This window comes from Haliotis rubra, unplaced genomic scaffold (genome assembly GCF_003918875.1).
Source record: "Haliotis rubra isolate DU_JTF1 unplaced genomic scaffold, ASM391887v1 Scf976, whole genome shotgun sequence".
In the NCBI taxonomy this organism is placed as follows: Eukaryota; Metazoa; Mollusca; class Gastropoda; order Lepetellida; family Haliotidae; genus Haliotis; species Haliotis rubra.
In genome coordinates, this window is record NW_025767719.1 from 233,947 (window position 1) to 258,776 (window position 24,830).

Here is a 24,830-nt window from a genome sequence, read left to right on the forward strand (position 1 = left end):
CGAAAACAGCAATTGGGCCGCTAAGACTTTTGTGCCGACTGTGGCCTCTCGTCGATTTGAGACCGGAATTAAACGTAATAAAATTATACAACACTTTTGTTTCTTGCTGTCAATACACGTTGGATATTTAGGTCAAATATCAAAGAATTTGGTTCTTTTCATAAAAGCGATTCAAATGCCATTGGTACTTTTGTCTCAGAATCTTTGGAACAAAATAAGCCAGGAGTTTTGAAAGGAGAGAAATCACTTTAAGCTTGCGTCGATCATTTCGCTTATTACATTACGTGTGCAAACATTAATATATAACAGTGACATTGTGACGTTATGAATCTGTCGCATTATTGTTCATTTTAACCCTTTGTCACACATTTTGGATTTTGGCATTACAAATATTGCGTTGTCGCATAGTAGTCCTTTTCTAAACCCCATTTAAATGTATTCAAAGCTCAACAACCCGACACTTGGTTAAAACGGCGGAGCTTTGATAACTTTTGACGTTTTTTGCTTGATTTCGTAAAGGCGACAATGCGATGTATATCCCATCTAGAATTCCTTACTTATTAATTATGTTTGTTTTACAATTCCAGATAACGAGACTGACGTCACGACTGTGTGTCCCCCTGGAGCTGGCTCGTGTTCTTCCAGCCCGACTCTGTCAACCCCAGAATTAAGTACCCATGACAACACCCCTCTCGTCCTTCCTAATCTACCAAGAGTGATCTCCCCTTATCATTACGACCTTGAACTTTTACCGAACATTTACGATAGTGTGGAAGAGATGGCAGCGGAGGGGAAAGTGTCCATCTTGTTCACGGTGCTTGACAAGACAGATGCTATAACCGTCAATGCCTTAGAGTTGGACATCGATAAGGAGTCTGTGAGGTTAGATCCCGTTGCACCCACCAAAGACGTTCCTGGTGTTCGCGGCATAAGCTACAAGAACCAGTCACAGCTGCTCGTCATCCAACTCGATACAGAATTACCTCTCCTTGGGAAGTTCAAAGTTCAAATAAAGTATCGCACTCGTGTAGACTTGGAGCCCCGTGGGATTTACGCCTTTACTTACGCCAATGCTGACGGGAAGATATGGTAAGACTTCAAATGATTTTATTATTGTGTTGCTGTTTTTCTAGTATATGTTCTGCGATAATAGCAAGCGATTTAATGATGTTAGCTACATCCAAGAACTGCTGATTGGCTGATGATATAGTGGGCGGGGCTTGCGTGTATGATTGATCACTGATTTCGAGCTATGACTGACACTGACTGACTGACTGAGTTTGGTTTTACGCCGCTTTTAGCAATATTCCAGCAACATCACGGCAGGGGACCCAGAAATGGGCTTCACACATTGTACCCATGTGGGGATTCGAACCCGGATCTTCGGAATGGCAAACCAACGCTTTAACCACTAGGCTACCCCACCGCCCCTCGAGCTATGAATACACAGTGCCAATTAGATAGTGGTCAAATATAGTACATGTTATATTTTATATTGCAATGTCACAGTAAAGTGCAGATTCTAGTACTTTTGTTGGATTGAGTTCCATTCGGGATTCACAACGTCTATGGTCTGGACAATCAATCGTCCGACTTCCATTTTTGTGGAAACGCGATGGCTGAGTGGGTTAGATGGCTGATTTTGCGTGCTGGCGATTAGGTGCCTGAATCTGAGATAATGTGTAAGAATCTCAGATAGGAATCAACCATCAAAAGTATTAGAATCTGTACTTTACTGTGAAAGTGCAATGTCAAATATAACATGTTACATTTGACCACTTTCTAAATGACATTGTGTATTCATAGCTTCCGGTATGGGAAACGTTCCGGTTTATACTTGCACTACTTGCAGTGAACGATCACTGATTACGAATTGTTCTCATCTTTTTCTCTTTCGTCACAAAACGAAAATTTCTGGATCATATTTAGGAATATTTTGTGCAAGAAATAGGATACACTTCAAACTTAGCGGCTAATGTATCAAATTACTCTCGCCCTTTTTTAATTCAGGAAAACGGCAGCAACGTACTTCAACAATGGTTTGGCCAGGAGAGCATTTCCCTGTTTCGACGAATTGTCCTTCAAAGCGACCTTCAACTTGACCTTGCTGTGGAAGGCTTCAGAGAGCTTTAGCACGTGGTCCAACACTGAAATCTGGTACCAAGAACCACGGTACGGAGTCAATTGTCACTACTCGTCCTTTTCCGGAACCTGTAATCGGCTTATCCCTGAGTAACACGAGCAGGTCACACATGGGTATGGAGTTCGTCCCTTTCCGTAACCTGTATTCGGCTTGTACCGGAATAACACAAGCAGGTCACACATGGGTGAGTGGCGAAAGTGGCGAACTCCATGTTCGCCACTTTCCGTAACCTGTATTCGGCTTGTCCCGGAATAACGGGTGGGTATGGGGTATGGACTATCTAGATCTACAGAGTATACAAATGGAGAATGTTATGATTGAAGATTAAAACAACATATTTACCCCATTTCGGATTTGTTGATGTTTGCAGTGAAAATGGAATTATTGCCGATGTCTACAAACGAACACCGAAAATGTCCACACACGACTTGGCCTTCGCTGTCGGTAACTACGCCTACATTCAGAACGTGACGTCATCAGGAGTCAAGGTCAGTAAGGGGTCAAATGATCATGTATGTCCAAGTATGTACGGTATTCCGATCACCTTCCGGGTTACACTTGATGTCCAGAAACTCATACCGCGGTCAGTGTCAGTGACAATGTTCGTTCATGTTATCGCCAGGCTTGTCCCCCGTAAGAGGCGACTAACGGGATCGGGTGGTCAGGCTCGCTGACCTGGTAGAACATGTCATTGTATCCCAATTGCGTTGATCGATGCCCATGTTCTTGATCACTGGATTGTCTGGTCCAGACTAAATTATCTACAGACCGCCGCCACATAGCTCGGATACTGTGGCGTTATACAACAAACAAACATGTCATCGTATCCCAATAGATCTAATTTTAGGATGGCAATCAACGGCTTGTCTGGTCCAGACTCCACTACCGTCATATTGTCTGGGATATTGTTGAGTGTGGCAAAAAAACAAACACATTTTCAAAAGCATTAAAGGTCACATGCAACCAAAAAATCAAACATAATTAAAACACAATTATCTCTTATTCATGACATATAATATACATTGCTGATTATGAAAAAAACATATAAACAAAATTATAAGCGTACAATCGCAAATCAAAGGTGCAATATTTTGTACTTGGGCTACTTCCCTCGAAACGAAGCACTCGGGATACCGAACCCAGTCAGAGCGGGTGGGTGTGCACTCAAGTATAACGAAGGCTTTCATTGGCTGGTTCATTTGCCAATGCCCTCACGGCTCATGTGTGTGTATATAGAGATGTTGGGTTTTGTAAATGCATGCTCTTTTTTGTGTATAACATTTTGCAATCAACAGACATGATAACATGTCATGTGTATAATTATCACACCTGCCTGTCTGTGTAATTACATTATGTGACAGAGACCGAACTCGGGCCATAAATCAATGCGTTTTGTTTATTGTGTATAGCCTGATAGGTGTTAAGTTCAAATGCTGGTCAGTGATCGATGTTGTGTATTGAATATTGTCATTAGCAGACAGGCAGGCAGACACATAGGTGTCAATAAAACAGACATTGATTTTTGTCTGTGACAACGACATGTCTATATAACAGTTAGAAATTCTGTCAACGCTAAATAATGACATTGCTTTTAAGCATCGAACTGAGAAAATGACTCGGTAAGAAGTACGTGTGGTGAAATAGTCAAATGAAATTATATAAACAGTTAAATCGGTAATCTACTGTCATAACATATAAAAAGCTCGCGCCTGTGAAATATCAACAAAACATTAGAAAAATAGCTCACATCAAAGCCTTCACCGAGTATTCACCGGACAACCCGCTTCCAAGCTCCGCGAACCTATTTCACTGCGCATGTGCTTATAATATGAGCGCAGCCCAGCTGTTGAAACAACTTCAATTCCCCAAGCGCTGGGGAAAGTTAGTGAATCGCTTGAACTACGATTTCGCGCGTTTTTTTTATCGCGTTATTTTTCAACTTTATAAGATGAATTTGCATTTTGATGATTTGTTTCGGTAAGTCCATACCGAAAGGTATCAGAATCTGCAAAGTTGTGTTTTACGTTGCATGTAAAAAGAACGCTGCCGGGACCCAAAAAATATGTCGGAATTCACAGATTGTCGGATAATTCAGATGTCCACTGTATAGTTGTTTTGCGCGGCAGTGTATCTACATGATTATCTCCCTCTCCCTACAGTGTATTTGTTGTGTGTGTTTCAGTTTCGTACAGTTTCGGCACCAGGCGACCTGCGCAGACTACAGTTGTTCCACAAGCATGGTCCAGCTGTGTTTGATTGGTTTGAGAACACGTTCGGCTCACCTTATCCTCTCACCAAATATGGTAGGGTCACCTTATGCTCTCACCAAATATGGTAGGCTCCATCTTATCCTCTTACCAAATATGGTAGGCTCACCTTATCCTCTCACTAAATATGGTAGGCTGCACCTATCCTCTCACCCTTTTTGTAGGCTCATCTTATGCTCTTACCAAATATGGTAGGCTCACCTTATGCTCTTACCAAATATGGTAGGCTCACCTTATGCTCTTACCAAATATGGTAGGCTCACCTTATGCTCTCACCAAATATGGTAGGCTCACCTTATGGTCTCACCAAATATGGTAGGCTCACCTTATCCTCTTACCAAATATGGCAGGCTCATCTTATGCTCTCACCAAATATGGTAGGCTCACCTTATGCTCTCACCAAATATGGTAGGCCCACCTTATACTCTCACCAATATGGTAGGCTCACCTTATGCTCTCACCAAATATGCTAGGCTCACCTTATGCTCTCACCAAATATGGTAGGCTCACCTTATCCTCTAACCAAATATGGCAGGCTCATCTTATGCTCTCACCAAATATGGTAGGCTCACCTTATGCTCCTCACCAAATATGGTAGGCTCACCTTATGCTCTCACCAAATATGGTAGGCTCACCTTATCCTCTTACCACATATGGTAGGCTCACCTTATCCCTCTTACCATGGTAGGCTCACCTTATGCTCTCACCAAATATGGTAGGCTCACCTTATGCTCTTACCAAATATGGTGTAGGCTCACCTTATGCTCTCACCAAATATGGTAGGCTCACCTTATGCTCTCACCAAATATGGTAGGCTCACCTTATGCTCTCACCAAATATGGTAGGCTCACAATAGCAGATTCCGTGTAGACAAAACAGAATGACGGTATTTATTATAAGAGATAACCGTTTAAACTGTAACAATACATAAATTATGGTGTTTCAATCTCTAATCAGGTGTTACAGCCAGCATGGTACAAAGCGATAAACGGGGGTTCGAATCCCCACTTGTGGCATCTGCATAGTTTACGAATAAATCTTCTGGACATCTTCTTAAGTAAAGTTCTTGGAAGGCATTTACATGAGTGAGTGAGTGAGTATAGTTTTACGCCGCTTTTAGTAATATTCCAGCGACATCACGGCGGGGACACCAGAAATGGAAACATTGTGCCCATGTGGGGATTCGAACCTGGGTCAACAGCGTAACGAGCCGACGCTTTAACCATTAGGCTACCCCACCGCCCCGGACGATGACTGACTGACTGAGTTTACGCCGCTTTTAGCAATATTCCAGCAATATCGGCGGGGACAGAAATGGGCTTCATTGTACCCATGTGGGGATTCGAAGGTCTTCGGCGTGACGAGCCAACGCTTTAACCATTAGGCTACCCCACCGCCCCGGACGAACATGAATACATTGACACGTTTGATTGATAACAACTTTTTATTCTTTATCACGATGTACTTATACGAGCTAAATCTCGCTCCTTCATCAGGTGAATGCTGAGTCAGTGTACGGTGTGCGTGCGTGCGTGCGTGCGTGCGTGCGTGCAAAGATAACAATGTAAAGACGAAGCCGATGATCATAGCACATTAACAGTATAACAATGTAAGACGAAGCCAGTGATTATAGCACATTGGAGTACACACTTCATTCACCTGATGAAGGAGCAAGATTTAGCTCTGAAACGTCGTGAGTGAGTTTAGTTTTACGCATCATTGAGCAATATTCCAGCAATATGGCGGCCGTCTGTAAATAATAGAGTCTGGACAAGATAATCCAGTGATCAGCACCATGAACATCAATCTTCGCAATTGGGATACGGTGACATGTGTCAACACAGTCAACGAGCCTGACCACCCTGTCCCGTTAGTCGCCTCTTATGACAAGCATGGGTTACTGAAGATCAATTCTAACCTGGAACTTAGCCGTAGTATTGCTGAAGTTTGCTGAAATATTGCTAAAACCGGCGTAAAACTAACCCCACTCACTTTGCCCCTTCAACCCAGAGGTCCATTGTTGGATGTGTAGAGGCACATTTGCTCCTTCAGACAACGTCGTGGTGAGGAACGCGGAACACGGCGTCGTGGGACACTTGGGCATGACGACATTCCGGGAGTCATTAGTGTCCACGGAGGAAGGAGTCATAACGGAGCAACGACTTGCACGACTCATAACTCAAGGAGTCTCTCACCAGGTATGTGGATCTGCATCATCCTCTACTGTATTACATCACTTCCGGTATGATGCATTCAATACGTCTATTTCCACCGGAGCATGGATGTAATGTAACCAGTCAACCCAGTCTCCGATCCAGGGATAGATTTGCGAAGCTCTCTTAGCGCTAACATAGTCGTAAATTAATGTGAATGTATGGCACTTACGACGTTCTTAGCGCTAAGAGAGCTTCGAAAATCTAGGCCCAGCAACACATGTCTGATGCCTGACCTAGGCATCGTATCCAAACTGCGTAGACCGATGCTCATGATATTGATCACTGGATTGACTGGTTTATACTCGATTAACTACAGACCGCCGCCATATAGCTGAAAATGTGCTGAGTGCGGCGTAAAACAACAAGCAAAAACACTAATATCACTGTTAACCCGTTAAGATCCGGGTTAGAATTGGTCTTCAGCAACCCATGATTGTCGTAAGAGGCGACTAACGCGACCGGATGATCAGGATCACGGACTTGACACACGTCATCGTATCCCGAATAAGTAGATCGATGCTCATGCTGTTGATCACTGGATTGTCTGGTTCAGACTCGATTATTTACAGACCGCCGTCATATGACTGGAATATTGCCGATCTTCATGGATCAACGTGCGTAGTGTACACCATTTATCAGTCAAATTAGGAGATAATCCTATTGTTTTAACTGTTAACATTTAAAACCGATAATTGATGACTGAAGACGACATGTTGCTTTGTAAGGGTTAATGAGTGCAAAATAAACTCAGAAGTGATGTCTAAAATGTTCAAAAATCTGAAGTTTTCCCTGATATCAATGTCAACATCTGTGTGTTCCCTGTCAACAACATATATCAGCCTATAGTTTTAATTACCAGTCACAACTCTCATCCCATTCTCAGTTATAGCAGTCGCCTGGTTTAAGAAACATATGGAATCCTAGAAGGGACATTGTCGCCTTGTCGCGTCGTCGCGTCATTTTGTCTTATTGCTTTTTGATACTTATTGCTTGTTTTTTAACCCTAAAGGAGACTAAAATGTCCTTCTGGGTGCAGGATTCCATCAGAAACATATTCGCCTCAATAATAATTAGTTTTCGTTAACCTCGGCCATTATGCATATTTCGCATGTGACCTTTCCGCTCGAGACGTCAAATGTGCCTTGAGTCCGCCATATATCGCCCAATATCTCGGCTTGTAGGCTGGTCTGTTTTGATATGGTCGTTGGCATACTTGACCAAGGAGACCAGGGACCGCTTGCACAAAGCGATCTTAGCGCTACGACTATTTTTAGTGCATGATTGGAGTATTGGAGATAGGATCTTCGTAGCGCTAAGATCGTTTTGTGCAAGTTGACCCAGAACACTCTCCAGGAATTGATGAATACTAGTGCTGTAACGATGCATCGAACTATAGATAGATTGCTGTTAGTCTCCGATAGCCATTAATGACTGACTGGCTGACTGAGTTTAGTTTTACGCCGCTTTTACAATATTCCAGCAATATCACGGCGGGGACACCAGAAATCGGCACATTGTTGAATCGAACCCGGGTCTTCGGCGTGACGAGCCAACGATACCCCCACCGCCCGCCATTAATCGATGGTAGAAACCAAAACATATCGATGCATTGATAGTATGTGTTACCATCGATAGTTTAGTAATTGACCTCCGTTGATAAATGCGCAGCGCAAAGTACAGGATGTTTTGGTGCAGACTTGCAGCTTTACTGAGTTTATGTTTTAACTGTTTACTTGATCTGTGTTTCAAGTTTCTTGTCAGTAATTAAAAGAGACTGAAATTACTTCAGATTGTTTTTATTTCATATAAACTATACATTAATTTGGGAAATGACTTCAAATGAGACAATTCAAGGAGGAAAAACTATTGCAATATATTGCAATAGTTAATCGCAGTAGACGATCGCTGTCGCAATAGTTGTTTCCCCTCAATAGTCAATAGTGAATACTAAACCGATGAGATTTCTCTTAGATCTTTCAGTTATCGCAAAATCACCTTCGTTTTACAGTGGTTTGGAGGCCTGGTGACCCCTGCCGGCGAGGAGTGGGCGTGGCTAAGTAGAGGCATTGCCACGTTTCTGGATTCGTATGCACTGGCTAAGATCTACCCTGAGTGGCGTGAGGTATTAGTGAGAGTAACACTAGAACGCTGTGATACATTACTGATTATCACATGGGATGAGTGTGGGTGAGTGAGTGGATGATTGGTGAGTGAGTGGTGGATGTATGTGCGTGACTGTGTGGATATTAGTGAGTGAGTGACTTATGGGTGGATGAGTGAGTGAGCGATTGGTCGATGATGGATGGATGTGCGTGAGTGAGTGTGTTATGGGGAGTGGATGAGTGAGTGATTGGTCGATGATGGATGGGTGAGTGAGTGAGTGGATGATGATGGATGGATGGATTGATATGAGTGAGTGAGTGACTGAGTGAGTTATGAGTGGGTGGGTGAGTGAGTGAGTGAGTCAAATAAAATCATGAGTTGATCTGACGCCACCTTGACCAGCATGTCAGTTAGGTCAGGGAGTGTCAGCTTCATGAGGTGAAAAAGCCCGTTGTAATGTAGATCTGTGCTCGTTTAAACACCAGCGGATTCGAACAACGTTGAAACAATGATCCCACATTGACAATTGCTGAATATAATCAGGAATTTACCTGGAATTCCGAACAAAGTGCCCATGGCAGCAAATCTATTCTCTCCCTAAATTGAGAGGCATTTACAGGCATAATACAAACTATCTGCCCAGCCCCTTCCTCTTCGTTTCTGCGTTTGTCTCTGAAATGTATATAATCTCTAAAAAGCCATAACATTATGATTCTCTCAGGCGCGTAGCAAGCCTCTCTTTTCGTGTAAGCCCGATAGGTTGCAAAGCTTCATATTTGACAATATTGAGGGCTTGCCTTCCCTTTTAACAACAATCTTGTGTAAGCCCGGGTTTTTTTTCATAATGGTTGCTACGCCCCTCTCTACGAAAAGAATCAGGAATCTGTATTCAGATTTAGGAATGAATTTCCAGTTTTGTAATTTGTTATAACGTTGAATACCCCGGCATCGTAGTAGGATAGATTAATATATTATCAGCTATTTGTTATTTCAGATCGAGATGTTTGTTGCAAAGGTACACACTAGTATGAAGATGGACGTGGATATATCTCGGCCCGTCAGCATCACGTCAGACAGACATGATCAGATCACACGCGAGAAGGTAGGATCTTGATTAGTGAATTAGTGGGGAGGTGGGTGTAGCCTTGTGGTTATTTTTTAAAGCGCACGCCGAAGACCCTGGATCGATCGTCCGCGTTGGTACAATATGTCCGTGATATTGCTAGAATACATGTATTGGTAAAAGCGGCGTAAATTAACACTCGCTCTTGTATCTATTGTCAGGGTGGAAGTATATTCCGCATGTGCTTCTACACACTGGGAGAAGAAGCAACTCTGAGGGGTCTAAATGTGAGTGTTGATATCTTTGGTACGGTAGCTGTGACATTGTTGTTTACCTTACCTTCATGTGAAATACTTTAATTTCATTGGTCAACGCCGCTTTAATTAGTTTCCGTGACACCCCTCCCAGGAGGGTGAGAACTGGAAAAAATATTACCCGCTGCCAAGGTAACCGCCAAACTCTCTGCCGAGAAGCTGTACGATAACACCCAACTTAAACATAATTAACCATATTTATAGCAGTGTTACGCTTGTCAGAATATGTTTCACTGGTTTAAAAATTCCAGTCGAGAGGTAGACGCCATTTTGTTTACATGTCATATAGTCAGTAGCGATCTTTAAAATAAAATTAAATGATATTTTGTACATTTAACATGGCGGTAAGATAACTACGTTGTATGCTTCTCTCGAGGGTAATACGGTCTGATGTACGCCTCTTTGTAACAGTGTCATCCCTCGCCAACCGTCTCGGGTAATACGGTCTCGCCTACCGGCTCGGGTGACACTGCTACAAAGAGGCGTACATCAGACCGTATTACTCTCGAGAGAAGCACACAAGTTATTAAATTGAAGTGCAAAAGAACACCTTCACAATGTTTGTGACTTTGTCACAACGAGTCACAATGAAACAACTTTTCAAAATATGTGTTGGCAAAGAATTCCCAAACAACAGGTGCGTACTTTCTTTTGCGCGTCAGTTTAGTTAAAGTTCCATTGGGTGTAGCTACCCATGTCTGGTGACAATCACCCCCATATGATGAAAAGAATCCGCGCCAAAATAAATATATGAACATTCTTTGAGGCAAGTTTACAACTAGGCAAACGGTGGAGTTTAAAACGTCATATTCTGTGGACACTCTGAAAATATAAACGTATCTTTGTCTTCCAAGGAGTACGTTCAGCAAAATTTGTCCAGGGTACATACGCCTTTGACTGAACGTGTCTGTATTGTTGCGAGAATAAAGCTTAATACCCGGGTTAAAACTGGTTTTCAGCAACCACTTCTTGTCGTATGAGGCGACTCAAGGTCAAGGTCAGACCCACTGTCTTGTTTGACATAGGTCATCATATCCCATTTGGGTAGATCAATGCTCATGATGTTAATCACTGGATTATCTGTCACACAGCTGGAATATAGTGTGGCGTTACATAACAATCAACCAAACATGGCTTATTTCTGTTTTATCGGAACCCAGACGTTTCTACGGCGGCACCAGTATGGGAGCGTGACCTTCACTGACCTATGGACAGTGCTGGACGAGGTAAGGATGGTTAGAATTGATCTTCAACAACCCATGCTTGTCGTAACGTTTCGACTAACGGAGTTGGATGGTTCAGGCTCGCTGTCTTGGTTGACACATGTCATCGTATCCCAACTCCGTAGATCGATGTTCATGATGTCAGTCACAGGATTGTCTGGTCCAGAATCGATTATTTCCAGACCGCCGCCATATTGCTGGAAGATTACTGAGCACGGCGTTAAAGAATACAGAAATAAACAAACAAACAAACAAGCAATTGTTTAAATTGTTGGAAGATTAAAACTGTCTCCATGTTGAAGGTGGCGAGGGATGAGAACGTGACAATAGACACCGAGAGTTTTCTGGATCCGTGGCTCACACAGAAACACTTCCCCATGGTGACGGTGCAAAGGTCAAGGTCAGGGTCAGTGCATATCAAACAGGAGTTGTTCAGGAAGGATATGTCCAGCCAGATAGACAGCGGCTACGCACCTTATGGGTAAGTATAACTACAGTTACTGGCAAACAAGGATAAATTGAACCGGCGCAGAGAACGCGTTTACGAGAAGTAGACTGTGCACGGCAATGAGCAAACCCATTTGATTTGTGAAAGGTAGAGCAGATGTAGGCTAGTGCACGTGCATTACATGACGTTGGAACTGATTCCGCGCGTAGCTGCACACGCCTTGCTCATTTGAGCAAGTCGCACTACACTTGATCGCGGACAACATGGGGCCCCTTCGCTAACAATGGCAAGCGCCAGTAGGCGGCACCTGTACATGCTAATACGGGTCAGTTGTCAGGTCGGTGCTCAACTTATCCTTGTTTGCCAGTAATTGCTGTTCGAACGAACTCAACGAGACCACAAATAGAAGTTCGTTATAAGCGTAGTTCGTTGTACTCACTTAAACTGGAATATAGGGTAAATGTCCTGGACCATAAAAATAGTTCCTTAAAACTGCCAGTTCGTGATAACCGAGTTCGTTATAAACGTAGCTTACTGTATTAATTACATGGTAACATGGGTAAATGTAACTATCAGTTCTGGGTGTGGATGCAAGATATTGATAGATATTACTGTCAGTGGATACACGACTGAGAACAGTTATCTTGTGGAAAATATGACTTCATTATAAATACAGTAAATAACTTTTAAATCGAAGTGGGTTATGACGAACTGCGGATGTAACGAGCTGTGTTTTGGTCCAGACACTTGCTATAATTTTTTGTCGCACTGCTTATAACGGACTGAAATTAATCGTCCCTTTGATCTCGTTATAACCACAATTTAATCCAATCTGACTGAGTTTAGTTTTACACCGCTTTTACCAATATTCCAGCAATATCACTACGGGGGACACCAGAAATGGGCTTCACACATTTTGCCCACGTGGGGAATCGAACCCGGGCCTTCGGCGTGACGAGCGAACGCTTTAACCACTAGGCTACCCCACCGCCCCTAATCCAATCTGAAAGTGGATCATGTCTAGCAGGTACCACGTGTAACTGAACATTATCGGCCGAGAATTGTGCTGTTGGTACGACAGGCAATGCATTCAGTAGTTCCGAGCCATACGCCATCAGACCAAAGATACCGCCATGTTATGTCTATTGCGGTTGGGTAGCCCAGTGGTTAAGGCGTTCGCTCGTCACGTCGATCTCCGGATAACTCGATCTTTTCCAACGTGGACAACACAAAGAGGTTAGACAGTGTATAATGTTTTACTTTCCTTCACGGGGCGGTGGGGTAGCCCAGTGGTTAAAGCGTTCGCTCTTCATGTCACAACCCGGGTTCTATTCCCCACATGGGTACAATGAGTGAAGCCCATTTCTGGTGTCCCCCGTCGTGGTAATACTGGAATATTGCTAAAAGCGGCGTAAAACTAGACTCACTCACTATTGCAGATACATGTGGGATATCCCCATAACAATTACATCGAGTGTGAAGACAGTCTGGAACACGGCCTCCCAGCACCGTGATATCCTGTGGCTGAGGAAGAGCGAGCCCGAAGGTAAGTGCACATCTTGGCGTAGTGGCAAGAGAAAGGTATGCATAATGATTTCAATCTTTGACAATAGCCGTAAACATTCCGAGAAATACATACATGGTTATCTGTAGATGACACACGTTATAAGAAAAACGGAATGTGAGTCAAGTGAAGCAATTTGTATTTTACACATCCGAAAATAGTTCGTTTTAAGCGTAAAAATTTATGCATAGTTTTGTGATCCCAGGGGCGCATTAATACATAACCCACATAATTAATGACGTAATCAAACAGTGTGTTGTGCTGACGTCATGCATTGGGTTGGGTGAATATGGAGTGAGTGAGTTTAGATTTACGCCGCTTTAGCAATATTCCACGACGTCGCTTTGTAAAATATATTTTGGCTACAAAAATAACGGGCGACGTCGCGGGCGACGTCTGACTATATCGAGTGGTGTAGCCTCTGAACGTGGTTGACCCAGATTACGTCAAAAAGAAGAATCGTTAAACGAAACAGAATTTAAAACGCAAAAATGCTTCAGTCACTCCCGATAAACTTTTCTGTCAACCCGAAAATGTTTTTACACCTATATCCAATCAAATACCACCCTAGAAGGCCACTGTTCATTGTATGTAAGGCATATCCATCTGCAAATGAAACGATCCCTTCACCACACTCTAAACATAATCACCGCCACTATTGTTCGGTCCGGCATACCTCGGGCCGTCAAAAGCAGCTTAAACCTCACACATGTATCTTGAATTGCGTTTTAATTCACAGATTGGTATTACATCTACCTATATATCACTGTTCCAGCCCTTTTCTCTCTCCATTTTCACCCGTGAAGGTCCGGATTAGAAAGTGACTTTAGTAACCCAAGCTTGTCGTAAGAGGCGACTAACGGGAGCGGGTGGTCAGGCTCGTTGACTTGGTTGACATATGTCGTCGGTTCCGAAATGCGCAGATCAATGTTCATGCTGTTGATCACTGGATTGTCTGGTTCAGACTCGATTATTTACAGACCGCCGTCATATAGCTGGAAAATTGCTGAGTGCGGCGTAAAACTAAACTCACTCACTCACTCACTCACTCACTCTCCATTTTCAACATAGCCTCAGTCAAAAGTGTTAAGTCTCTGTTGGCCCCACTTGGCCCGGGCTGTCAAAAGCAACTTAAACCTCACACATGTACCTTGAAGTCTCACAGATGAATCCTAGATTCTGTTTACATCCAATGAATATAGTTATATCTATCTAAATACCACTTTATAGACCCAGTTGTAACATCACAATGTGGCATTTAGGTAGATATACTACTGATCTATGGATTTAAACACATTTCAAGATACATGTGTGAGGTTTAAGTTGTCTTTTGACAGCCCGAGCCAAGTCGGGCCGAACAGACTGAACACTTTTGATTCAGGCTATTTTGAGGGTGGGCAGACAAGGGCTTCACTTTAACGGAGCAGCTACCTTTACATGTGGCATTTTGTAACATTTCAATGTGATATGTAGGTAGATATAATACTAATCTATGTATTTAAGCACAATTAAAGATACACTTTTGAGGTGTTAGGTGCTTTTGACAACCCGAGCCAAGCCGGACCGAATGCTTGTGACACAGTGTGTTTGTTGAGAATATATAGAAAAGAAGCCTTCACTTCGAGCAACGTGTTTGCTTGAAATACTATGCTTTGCGACTCTATAAAGAAGTATTTAGGTAGATATAATACAATTTTGCCTTTCATGTGTACTAGCAAATTTAAGCATCTGCATACGCGCTGGCTATCGGATTTGGGCTGTTGTTGTTTACGGTTACGCCCTACGACGTAGTTCTTGTTTTTTACGCGCCACGCGATGGCAATTATAGTACACCATAGTTATGGCCAGGTATACCCTGTTTAAAAGTAATATATTTTATTATAATAATCAAAATCTTATTTTGCAAATCAGCGACCTTTCACAACCTGTCCATTCCTAATGAGACGGATCCCGATGGCTGGTTTCTCGTCAACCCCGACGTCATCGGCTACTACCGCGTCAACTACGACGACAGAAACTGGCAAGCAATCCTGAAGCAGTTGAAGAGGGACCACACGGTAGATTGGGCTTAACGCTGTGTAGATGAGTGTCACTTGGAGTAATATCCCTCCCTTCAATCCCCCAAACCCCGGGAAAGTCTGGGGTAGAATACTGATCTTCAGTAACTCATGCTTGTCGTAAGAGGCGACTAACGGGATCGGGTGGTCAGGCTCGCTGTTGATCTCTGGATTGTCTGGTCCAGACTCGTTTATTTACAGACCGCCGCCATATAGCTGGAATATTGCTGAGTGCGGTGTAAAACTAAACTCACTCAATCACTCACTCACTCATTCCAAGACTTGCCCCCTCCCCCCCCTCACCTGCCCGTACTACCCCTTCCTCCTCCTTCTGTATGTTTGTCGTTTAACGCCCCACCCAGCAATATTCCCGCTGTATTACAGTTGTTTTTTAGAGACAGTTAGACAGATTGTTTATTAACGTCTCACCATATATACATATAAAACATTACATTTAAATAAACGACTCTGGACCAGACAGACCAGTGAATGACATCATGAGCGCCGACCTACGCAAATGGGATATGATGACGTACACCCAAACCGGTATGGTTGAGGCAAGTATGGGTCGCTGAAGACCAACTCTAGCCGGGATCCCAGGGATACAATTTGTTATTATTTTTGGACGTTGGGGTAGCCTATTGGTTAAAGCGTTCGCTCGTCACGCCGAATAGCCAGGTTCGATTCCCAAAATGGGTACAATGTGTGAAGTCCATTGCTGGTGATGTTGCTTGTATTTTGCTAAAATCGGCTTAAAACTTGTAAAAGGTTGTCAGTTCTTGTTCTGCGACCAGGGTAAGGCAGTGATCTTACAAGGAACCACACATGCCGGGCATTCCAGACATCCGATACACATTTGGAGTTTTGGGGACACTATTTTCGTACGAATCCCAGAAGTGATGGACATTTGAGAGTGAATCCTCAAAAACACTGTGCAAATATACTGAAAGCCATTAAAAAATAAATTTGACATTCAGACTTTCTTTACTCACACTAATTTCAACATATATAAACCTAACTGGCAGATATGTTTTAAGTGAACATCTGTGAATAATTTCATCTGAAAATGTCCAGTCAACAACAACATCAGTGACGCAACAACGACATCACACAAAGGAGGGGTCACTTGCAGTCAATATCGTGTGTGTCCACCGTGCGCTGCAAGACATGCTCGCAGTCTTTGGGGCATTGAAAGACACACATTTCTCAGGAACAGCTGTTGGATGGTCTGCAGCCTCTGATGGTCTGTGGTCTGATCATGACACCACCCCCTCCAAAACGATCATGTTCAAGGACACAGTTTGGCGCAAGTCTTTCTCCTTTACGTCGATAAATCTGTTGACGGATAAGTTAAACCTGGATTCATCTGAAAAAATGACGTCCTTTGCACCTTTTGGGCGCTGAAATGACGTTGGCTTGTCCCAATTGTCCTCCTTGCCTAATCGTCAGCTGTTTGGAACCGATTTCGCAAGTGTGAAACTCGGATATTGCGGTTTTGTCGAGCTGTTATCACAGGTGGTGCACCAGGTCGCGGACGATCAGCAACACTTCCGGTAGCCCGAGAACGTTGTCTGAGTCGACTTACAGAGGATGGATGCACATTAAAGTGCCTGGCAATCATCACATCTGAAGCACCTTGGCTGACCATACCGATAACCTGATTCCTGTCGTCTTGTGTCAAGTGTGGCATTTTCTCAAAGTGATTGAGTTCCACAATTCCTTGTGCTTTTACAGGGCCTGGGTGCAGGTAATGCATGTGCACACCGTGTTTCATGAATGTGGTTGTGTTTACGAGAAATGTCAAAGGATCAGTTTTAAGTATCCAAGTTCATGTGAGAGGAATGTTGCGGGACTCGAACTCGAAATGGGCCAGAGTAACAGCCTTTTATCCCTACAACCTCTGTATCGCAGGAAAAAGTCTTCAGTAGAACTTTTGTAAGTTTCAGGACAACAAATACCAATTGGGTTTTTAATGGGTTACAGTATATGTGAAGCAGTACAGATGTTGATTCGATAGAGTGGGTGGGTATAGATTTAGGTCGCTTCAAGCAATATTTTAGAAATATAAAGGCAGGGAGGCCAGATATAAGCCTGAAAAACAGCAGCCTTATAGGGACTCAAACTCGTGCCTTTGGTGTGACGAGCGACACCTTATCCAGTGCACTACTCCAAACCCCCGCAGCATAAACATATACTCTTAAAAAATAGTAGCGGAACCTGAATAAAACGTATAAGCGTTAACAAACTTTTCAAAGACAGACATTTTATGAACCCACCACCATTTCTCTTTATCACCACCCGCCCGGAGAGCGGAAGGTCGCGGGTTCGATCCCGGACCGCGTCATACCAAAAGACGTTAAAATATGGTACTTGTTGGTCCCTCCCTGGCGCTCGGCATTAATGGGTACAACAAGGACTGGTCGGCTCGGAGTCAGTATAATGTGTCTGAGTGGGGTATTCATGCTTCACTGCGGCATGGTATCTCAGTGGGCTAGCACTATAAAACCAGCTTCAGTCTGGGCTAGTACAAGCAGCCGCACATACACATACACACGCATGCACGTCGTCATATGAGCGAAATATTCTCAAGCATGACGTAAAACCCAATTTCACCTCACCTGTCACCACCCCCAAACACAACGTGTGTGGTGCACGTGCACAACGCAGTAGCCATTCTTGATTTTGACGGTTTTCAAGAAGGTCGATAAATCACTGTAGACCATGAATTTTGACAATCATCTTGCATGACACGGTTGTTAGTGTTTGTTTCTTGACGCTTTTTATTTGAAAATGAAAATCGTACACCTGCAAATTTTACTTCATACACCAATCATCTTTCGAGAGCGATTACTGTACAAACATCTATGGTCATAAGGACGTGCAAGTGGTGATGCACTCTCTAAACATTCACTATCATCATACCATCATTGATTGACTCCGATATATCTCCAAATGTTCCAATTGTAAATTAAAAATGAAGTTCCCCTACTTTTTGGAAGTCCGATCGCTTTTCGTACGTGCAGAAAATTGATTAAGTTTGTTTGATTTTTCAATTTCAGGTGTTCTCTGCCAAAAGTCGGTCTCAAATAATCAACGATGCTTTCGCCCTCTATAAGTAAGTAGGTAAATGGTTTGTTCATCATATTCGCAGGGTTATTATGTTTTAGGACCAGTCTGTGTACCCACATTAAGCTCTACAGAGTTGCATCCCTTTGAGACGCAAGGAACCTATGATCAGTGATTCCAATTCTGTTTCGGGGAGAATATCTTTCTGGGTTTGCAGTAACAAACCTCTGCTCATGGGTTTGACCAAACTGATTTGTTTGTCTGTTTGTTTGTTGCTCAACGCCGCACTCTATATGACAGCGGTCTGTATATAATCCAGTCTGGACCAGACATTCCAGTGATTGACATCATGAGCATCGATCAGCACACTTGGGGTGACTGTCCCACACAGCTTAACATAACAACATATACTACTCACACTTTGCTAAGGATCACAAAAATTCGCAACTTTACTTAAAAGTAGATTTATAATTTGAAATTGTATCCTTTTAAAACTGGATAAATAATGATATGGTAACACATCTTTAGGAAAACAGATACTTTAAGCTAACCATATGCACTAGATACATGAGTAACCATAAAAATGGTTTTCATGGCACCAATCAACCATTTTGCAGATCATGGCATGGGTAATGTACACAACACCTGTCAGTAGCAGGTATGGGATCCAGCAGATGAAATGAGATACTGAAATCTAGGATCCATACTTACAATAGGCTTAGGTATTTAAACTAAATTTGACCCTACATCATAGTTTTCTGTTGAATCAATGTTTTGATCCTCTGCAAAGTGTGAATAGTATATAGTTGGTTGGTTTGTTGTTTCACGCCGCGCTCAGAAATATCACATTTAATATTCGGCTGTCTGTAAATAATTGAGTCTGGACCAGACAACCCCATGATTAACAGCATGAACATCGATTTGAGCAATTCGAATACGACATGTGTCAACCAATGTCAACGAGTCTGACCACCCGATCCTGTTAGTCGCCTTTTATGACAAGCATGAGTTACATCAGAGTCCTAATGGAAATAAAAATGGAACATGTCAAACATACAAGTTTTTCAAACTGAACTCAAAATTAATTTTAATATCTTCAACTATATGATTTCAGATCACGGGCTCTGGATGTGACGATCGCCCTGGCGACACTAGATTACCTGCAGCACGAGCTGGATTACCTCCCTTGGCTGACGGCGTTACGTGAGATCGGGGAACTTGATGATATAATGGATCGGACCCGGTTGTATGACGCATTTGAGGTTAGCTGAAATTGCGTAACCTGTCAACTTAGATGTATGAGTGAGTGAGTGAGTGAGTGTGTTGGTTTTACGCCGCTTTTAGCAATATTCCATCAATATCACCAGAAATGGGGACATTGTACCCAGAAAATGGGCCTTGACGAGCCACATTGTACCCAACGCCCTTGGTGCTGGAATATCATGAAAATAATGATTTCGTTGAATGACACGGGCATGTTCTTCAATATGGCAGCCGTACGTCAGTTTATTGACATCTTCGCGATAAACAAATCAGACAGTGGCACTAGCACACTGCCATAACATACCTGACTAGACTGCTCGAAAACTGTTTTCTAATCGCACCGTACATAGGCGTGTACCAAGCAACCGCTCCTTGGATGTAGAACTAGACATGACACATCATATAAGGCGATTATCTCCTCCCGTGCGGTGAGGTAGCCTACACACACACACACACACGTCACGCCGAAGACACACATCATTCACACACACACACACACACACACACACACACACCCCGCCCTCGTGATATAGCTTAACCGTTACAAAAACAGCGTAAAGCCGTACTCACCCACCCCTCCTACTAGATACAGGATGCGCTGGTAGAGGTTCGAATCCCATATTTACCCTTAAATGTTCGTAGGTTTGTCAGCGTGGGTGTCGATAATGTGATAAACGTGTGAGATGTGCATTACTCAGGGATTTCCTCCCAGATTAAACAGACACGCCGTGATATTACTGGAATACTGTTCAAAACTGAGTCAAACCCAACTCACTCACTCATGTACTTATTAGTTATTTCCTCAGTTTTTCCCACCGCGGTTATCTGTGGGTTCTAGCCAGCCAGTGAGTGAGTGAATGTTGTTTTACGCCGTTCTTAGGCAGTACTCCAAAACTGCCCCAGCAGGAGAACACCAGAAATGGACTTTACCCATTCAGCCTTAGACGGGGATAGAACCCGGTTCTTCAGTGTGATCAGCGAACGCTTTATCCACTAAGCTACCCCACCTCTTCCTGATACAATCGAAAACTTGGTAAAAATGATCAAATATTTCGGTATGTTTTTTCATTAAAGCTCTGGGTGCCGTTGTACAAAGTGACCTTAGCGGTAAGGTGACCATAATTCCCATACTTTTACATTGACTTAAAGTAGTCTTAGCGCTAAGGTGACCATGATCCCATACTTTTACATTGACTTAAAGTAGTCTTAGCGCTAAGGTGACCATGATCCCATACTTTTACATTGACTTAAAGTAGTCTTAGCGCTAAGGTGACCATGATCCCATACTTTTACATTGACTTAAAGTAGTCTTAGCGCTAAGGTGACCATGATCCCATACTTTTACATTGACTTAAAGTAGTCTTAGCGCTAAGGTGACCATGATCCCATACTTTTACATTGGCTTAAAGTAGTCTTAGCGCTAAGGTGACCATGATTCCCATACTTTTACATTGACTTCAGGAAGTCTTAGCGCTAAGGTGACCATAATTCCCATACTTTTACATTGACTTAAGGTAGTCTTAGCGCTAAGGTGACCATAATTCCCATACTTTTACATTGACTTAAGGTAGTCTCAGCGCTAAGGTGACCATAATTCTCATACTTTTGCTTTGACTTAATGTAGCCTTAGCGCTAAGGTGACCATAATTCCCATACTTGTACATTGACTTAAGGTAGTCTCAGCGCTAAGGTGACCATAATTCCCATACTTGTACATTGACTTAAGAGTAGTCTTAGCGCCAAGGTGACCATAATTCCCATACTTGGCCACATTGACTTAAGGTAGTCTCAGCGCCAAGGTGACCATAAATTCCATACTTGTACATTGACTTAAGGTAGTCTTAGCGCTAAGGTGACCATAATTCCCATACTTGTGTACATTGATCTCTTAAGGTAGTCTTAGCGCTAAGGAGACCATAATTCCCATACTTGTACATTGACTCTAAGGTAGTCTTAGCGCTAGGTGACCATAATTCCCATACTTGTACATTGACTTATTAGTAGTCTCAGCGCTAAGGTGACCATAATTCCCATACTTTTACATTGACTTACAGGGTAGTTTTAGCTAAGGTGACCATAATTCCCATACTCTGTACATTGACTTAGGGTAGTCTTAGCGCTAAGGTGACCATAATTCCCATACTTTTGCTTTGACTTAGCAGGTGGTCTTAGCGCCAAGGTGACCATAATTCCCATACTCTGTACATTGACTTCTTACGGTAGTCTTAGCGCTAAGGTGACCATAATTCCATATACTTTTACATTGACTTAGGGTAGTCTTAGCGCCAACGTGGCCATAATTCCCATACTTTTACATTGACTTAAGGTAGTCTTAGCGCCAGGTGACCATAATTCCCATACCTCAACATTGACTTAAGGTAGCCTTAGCTTCAAGGTGACCATAATTCCCATACTTCAACATTGACTTAAGGTAGTCTTAGCGCTAAGGTGGCCATAATTCCCATACCTTTACGTTGACGTAAGGTAGTCTTAGCTAAGGTGACCATAATTCCCATACTTCTTTACATTGACGTAAGGTAGTCTTATCGCTAAGGTGACCATAATTCCCATACTTGTACATTGGGACTTTAAGGTAGTCTTAGCGCTAACGTGGCCATAATTCCCATACTTTTACATTTACTTAAGGTAGTCTTATCGCTAAGGTGACCATAATTCCCATACTTTTACATTGACTTAAGGTAGTCTCAGCGCTAAGGTGACCATAATTCCCATACTTTCACATTGACTTAAGGTAGTCTCAGCGCTAAGGTGACCATAATTCCCATACTTTTACATTGAGTTAGAGTAGTCTTAGCGCTAAGGTGACCATAATTCCCATACTTTTACATTGACTTAAGGTAGTCTTAGCGCTAAGGTGACCATAATTCCCATACTTTTGCTTTGACTTAAGGTAGTCTTAGCGCTAAGGTGACCATAATTCCCATACTTGTACATTGACTTAAGGTAGTCTTAGCGCTAAGGTGACCATAATTCCCATACTTTTACATTGACTTAGGGTAGTCTTAGCGCTAACGTGGCCATAATTCCCATACTTTTACATTGACTTAAGGTAGTCTTAGCGCTAAGGTGACCATAATTCCCATACTTCAACATTGACTTAAGGTAGCCTTAGCGCTAAGGTGACCATAATTCCCATACTTCAACATTGACTTAAAGTAGTCTTAGCGCTAAGGTGGCCATAATTCCCATACTTTTACGTTGACGTAAGGTAGTCTTATCGCTAAGGTGACCATAATTCCCATACTTGTACATTGACTTAAGGTAGTCTTATCGCTAAGGTGACCATAATTCCCATACTTTTACATTGACTTAAGGTAGTCTCAGCGCTAAGGTGACCATAATTCCCATACTTTTACATTGACTTAAGGTAATCTTAGCGCTAAGGTGACCATAATTCCCATACTTTTACATTGACTTAGGGTAGTCTTAGCGCTAAGGTGACCATAATTCCCATACTTTTACATTTACTTAAGGTAGTCTTAGCGCTAAGGTGACCATAATTCCCATACTTCAACATTGACTTAAAGTAGTCTTAGCGCTAAGGTGCATAATTCCCATACTTTTACGTTGACGTAAGGTAGTCTTATCGCTAAGGTGACCATAATTCCCATACTTGTACATTGACTTAAGGTAGTCTTATCGCTAAGGTGACCATAATTCCCATACTTTTACATTGACTTAAGGTAGTCTCAGCGCTAAGGTGACCATAATTCCCATACTTTTACATTGACTTAAGGTAATCTCAGCGCTAAGGTGACCATAATTCCCATACTTTTACATTGACTTAGGGTAGTCTTAGCGCTAAGGTGACCATAATTCCCATACTTTTACATTTACTTAAGGTAGTCTTAGCGCTAAGGTGACCATAATTCCCATACTTTTACATTGACTTAAGGCAGTCTTAGCGCTAAGGTTGTTTTGTACAACAACACCCTGGTTATGTACCTATTTTGCTTATACGGCGCCGCAATTCGACGTGTAGAGTTACTTCCCTTAGTTGTAGCGACGTATTATTTAAATGAAATAATTCATCGTCAAATTTACGAGTATTGTCTCTATTTCAGCAATATATGAAGGACCGATTGAAAGCAGCTTTCCAACACTGCGGGCTGTGGGCGAATATAGACGACGTCCCGATGGATATGTAAGGCTTGTCTTCAGTAGGGATCCCGGGTTGGAGCGTAGTCGTTGGGGGTAGCCAGGCGGTTAAAGCGTTCGCTCATAACGCCAGAGACCCGGGCTCGATCCCGTCATGGGTACAATGTGTGTGAAACCAATTTTGGTGTTCTCGCCATGATATTGCTGAAATATTGCTGAAATATTGCATAAAGCGACGTAAGACCATGCACAATCATTTACGCTTGGTTATAATTGTTTTCCATAACTTTATTGTGTGTTTGTACCATGCTCCTTTTTAGTGAGTGAGTGAGTTTAGTTTTACGCCGCACACAGAAATATTCCAGCTATATGGCGGCAGTCTGTTAATAATCGAGTCTGGACCAGACAATCCAGAGATCAACAGCATGAGCATCGATCTGCGCAATTAGGAGCCGATGACATGTGTCAACCAAGTCAGCGAAACTGACCACCCGATCCAGTTAGTCGCCTCTTACGACAAGCATGGGTTATTGAAGATCAGTATTCTAACCCGGACCTTCACGGGTGCTCTTTTTTAAGCAGCCTAATATGCTATATTTATAATTGGGAAACAGATTCCGCGAAGTTTTTCTGTTTCACCTCCAGGCTACAGAGGAAACAGATAGCAGAGTGGGCGTGTCGGTACAGGCTGCAGGCGTGTTTGGATGCCGCGTCTGTCGTGTTCATTGAATGGACCGAAGGGAAACGGTGGGTATAGCAGTCTCACCTTAGTTCCACGCAGACTGGATTCCTGACTATGCTGCGCTAGCGCTTTACTGCCGGAAACACCCGCGCAGCATAGCTAGGAAACCAGGTTGAGTTCCAAAGCAAATCTATTGTGGGTTCGAATCCCTTGTGAAATATTTACCCCTGATAGCTTCATCCAGATAGAAAGATTTAACAGTAATGAATTATACCCCCGCCTCTCCAACCAGTCAAAAAGGG

The 24,830-nt window shown here is 42.8% G+C and overlaps 1 protein-coding gene and 1 long non-coding RNA gene across 2 annotated transcripts; both read left to right on the forward strand.

Annotated features, from left to right (window-relative positions):
- Nucleotides 1-778: 778 nt before the first annotated feature.
- LOC124265377 (thyrotropin-releasing hormone-degrading ectoenzyme-like) lies at nucleotides 779-24,603 on the forward strand. The gene is made up of 16 exons (XM_046700151.1): nucleotides 779-1,089; nucleotides 2,011-2,172; nucleotides 2,514-2,631; nucleotides 4,326-4,446; nucleotides 6,463-6,608; nucleotides 8,635-8,748; nucleotides 9,724-9,831; nucleotides 10,014-10,079; nucleotides 11,267-11,332; nucleotides 11,632-11,810; nucleotides 13,217-13,323; nucleotides 15,253-15,398; nucleotides 18,458-18,513; nucleotides 19,579-19,726; nucleotides 23,813-23,892; nucleotides 24,492-24,603. Exons 1-16 carry the CDS (start codon nucleotides 779-781, stop codon nucleotides 24,601-24,603), a joined length of 2,040 nt encoding a protein of 679 aa, XP_046556107.1.
- On the forward strand, nucleotides 21,842-22,604 carry LOC124265381. Its single transcript, XR_006895444.1, has 3 exons — nucleotides 21,842-21,851; nucleotides 22,123-22,175; nucleotides 22,550-22,604. It is a non-coding gene; the product is annotated as an uncharacterized LOC124265381 (long non-coding RNA).
- Nucleotides 24,604-24,830: the final 227 nt, after the last annotated feature.